The sequence below is a fragment of the Coffea arabica genome, chromosome 8e (genome assembly GCF_036785885.1).
Source record: "Coffea arabica cultivar ET-39 chromosome 8e, Coffea Arabica ET-39 HiFi, whole genome shotgun sequence".
NCBI lineage: Eukaryota > Viridiplantae > Streptophyta > Magnoliopsida > Gentianales > Rubiaceae > Coffea > Coffea arabica.
In genome coordinates, this window is record NC_092324.1 from 28,679,010 (window position 1) to 28,681,597 (window position 2,588).

A 2,588-nucleotide genomic window follows, 5' to 3' on the forward strand; every position below is an offset into this window, starting at 1 on the left:
CTCCCAGGACAGGGTTTCCATTCACACACGGAGTCTAATAATTCCCACTCTTTGATCATTAGACTCGCGACCTGAGCTTTGCGACTTAGGGCATCGGCGGATTGGTGGGAAAGAGTGTAGAAAATGCAATGCTTCAAGTGAGGAATTTCCAAGTGAAGAAAAGGGGATTCTCTGCGAGTAGTTCGACTAGAGGGGATAAAGGTACCCCTCCCAAGTTTGGAAGGGGAGCCGGAGGAGGAAGACTACCGGGAATGGCACGAGGGACTCCGCCAAGGGGTGGTCACAATGGACGGGGCCCACAGAGAAGTGCCTCACAGGGAAGTTCAGCCTCGATTTCTCGTGGACCTTGTGGATTTTATGGGAAACCAAATCACACTGAGGATAACTGTTGGAGGAAAGAGAGGAAATGCTTACGCTGTGGGAGTGCGGAGCATCAAATAGCCAACTGCCTGGTGTTACCTCGGGAGGCGAGAATAACCACCCAATCGTCGAAGGCCAACTCGCGGCAATCCAAGGTGGAAGGGACAAAGCCGAAGGTGCCAGCTCGGGTATACTCCCTTGAGCAACATCAAGTCCCTGATTCCTCTGGGGTCGTAGAAGGTACGATCCCTGTTTTTCATCGTCTAGCCAGGATTTTGATAGACCCCGGTGCTACCCATTCATTTGTTAACCCCGATTTTATGTGTGACATTGATATAAAACCTGTTAGCTTGCCTTATGACTTAGAAGTTAGTACTCCTACGGGGGAACAACGTTTGATTACTGGTATGATGTATGCTAATTGTGAAATTTGGGTAGGAGAGAGGAAACTTTTGGGGAATCTTATAAGTTTAGCTATTAAGGGGTACGACGTTATATTGGGTATGGACTGGTTAGCTAAATACGATGCACAACTTGACTGTAAGAGAAAAGTAGTGGAATTTCGTATACCAGGGGAGGCGACCTTAAGGCTAGATGTAAGAGGTAGTTTAGCCTCATCTGCATTGATTTTGGGTATTCGAGCTAGGCAACTACTGCATAAAGGGGCGCAAGGGTTCCTAGCTTCTCTTATAAACACTCCCACTGATAAGTTGAGGGTTGAAGATGTGTCTGTAGTGAGTGACTATCCGGATGTATTTCCTGATTAATTAGTAACTTTACCTCCGGAAAGAGAGATAGAGTTTAAGATTGACCTATTACCGGGGAAGTCACCTATCTCTAAGACCCCCTTTCGAATGGCACCTGCTGAGCTCAAGGAGTTGAAGTTGCAGTTGCAAGACCTGTTGGAGCGTGGGTTTATTCGTGAGAGTGGATCTCCTTGGGGGGCACCTGTATTATTTGTTAAGAAGAAGGATGGAACTTTAAGATTGTGTATCGACTATCGGGGATTAAATAATATGACCATTAAGAACAAATACCCACTACCCCATATCGATGAACTATTTGACCAGTTGCAAGGTGCAGTGGTCTTTTCAAAGTTAGATCTCCGACAGGGGTATTATCAGTTGCTAATTAAGAAGGAAGATGTACCCAAAACTGCCTTCAATTCTAGATATGGGCATTTTGAGTTTGCGGTCATGCCCTTTGGGTTGACCAATGCCCCTGCCGTCTTTATGGATTTGATGCATCGAGTTTTCAAACCCTACCTAGACCGATTTGTTGTAGTGTTTATTGATGACATTTTGATCTATTCCAAAACTCGTGAGGAACATAAGCAGCATTCGAAGTTAGTGTGACAAACCATAAGAGATCACCAGCTGTATGCTAAATTTAGTAAGTGTGAATTTGGCTAGAGAAAATCTCTTTCTTGGGACATGTAATTTCCAAAGAAGGTATCACGGTAGACCCGGAGAAAGTAGTGGCAGTGACTGAATGGAAGAGGCCAGAAAATTCCACTGAGATTCGCAGTTTCTTAGGATTGGCTGGGTACTATAGACGCTTTATTAAGGACTTTTCCAAACTGGCCGGCCCTTTAACCGACCTGACGAAGAAAAATGGTCGTTTTGTGTGGGATACTAGGTGTGAAACCAGTTTTCAGGAATTGAAGCGAAGGTTAACCATGGCTCCTATTCTAGCCTTGCCTAATGAGAATGACAGTTTCATTGTTTATACTGATGCTTCGAGGGAAGGCTTGGGATGCGTGTTGATGCAAAACAAGAGCGTGATTGCTTTTGCCTCTAGGAAACTGAAAACCCATGAACAAAACTACCCTACCCATGACTTGGAGCTAGCTGCTGTGGTCTTTGCTCTGAAAAAGTGGATACACTATCTATACGGGGTTACCTTTGAGGTTTATTCAGACCATAAGAGCCTTAAGTACCTCTTTTTCCAAAAGGAGTTGAATATGAGGCAACGCCGGTGGATGGAACTCTTAGAAGATTATGACTGCACGATCAACTACCATCCAGGTAAGGCTAATGTAGTAGCTGACGCCCTAAGTCGAAAGGCTCAAGTAGCGGGGTTGAATGGAACCCTAATTTGGAACGTCAAAGGGTGACTTTTGGGAATATCCAGGTAACATCTACTATTTTTGATCGAATTAAAGAAGCCCAAGAGAAGGATCCGATGGTACAAAAGTGGAAGCAAAAGGTAGAAAAAGGAGCATTACC

General features: G+C 44.8%; 1 protein-coding gene across 1 annotated transcript; it reads left to right on the plus strand.

Annotated features, from left to right (window-relative positions):
• Nucleotides 1–251: 251 nt before the first annotated feature.
• LOC113704600 (uncharacterized) lies at nt 252–1,127 on the plus strand. Its single transcript, XM_027226486.2, has one exon. The coding sequence runs from the start codon at nt 252–254 to the stop codon at nt 1,125–1,127; it is 876 nt and encodes a 291-aa protein (XP_027082287.2).
• The last annotated feature ends 1,461 nt before the right edge of the window (nt 1,128–2,588 follow it).

What these genes read in the sequence shown, in the direction of transcription:
- LOC113704600 (XM_027226486.2), top strand. Translation starts at nt 252, where the DNA reads ATGGCACGAGGGACTCCGCCAAGGGGTGGTCACAATGGACGGGGCCCA.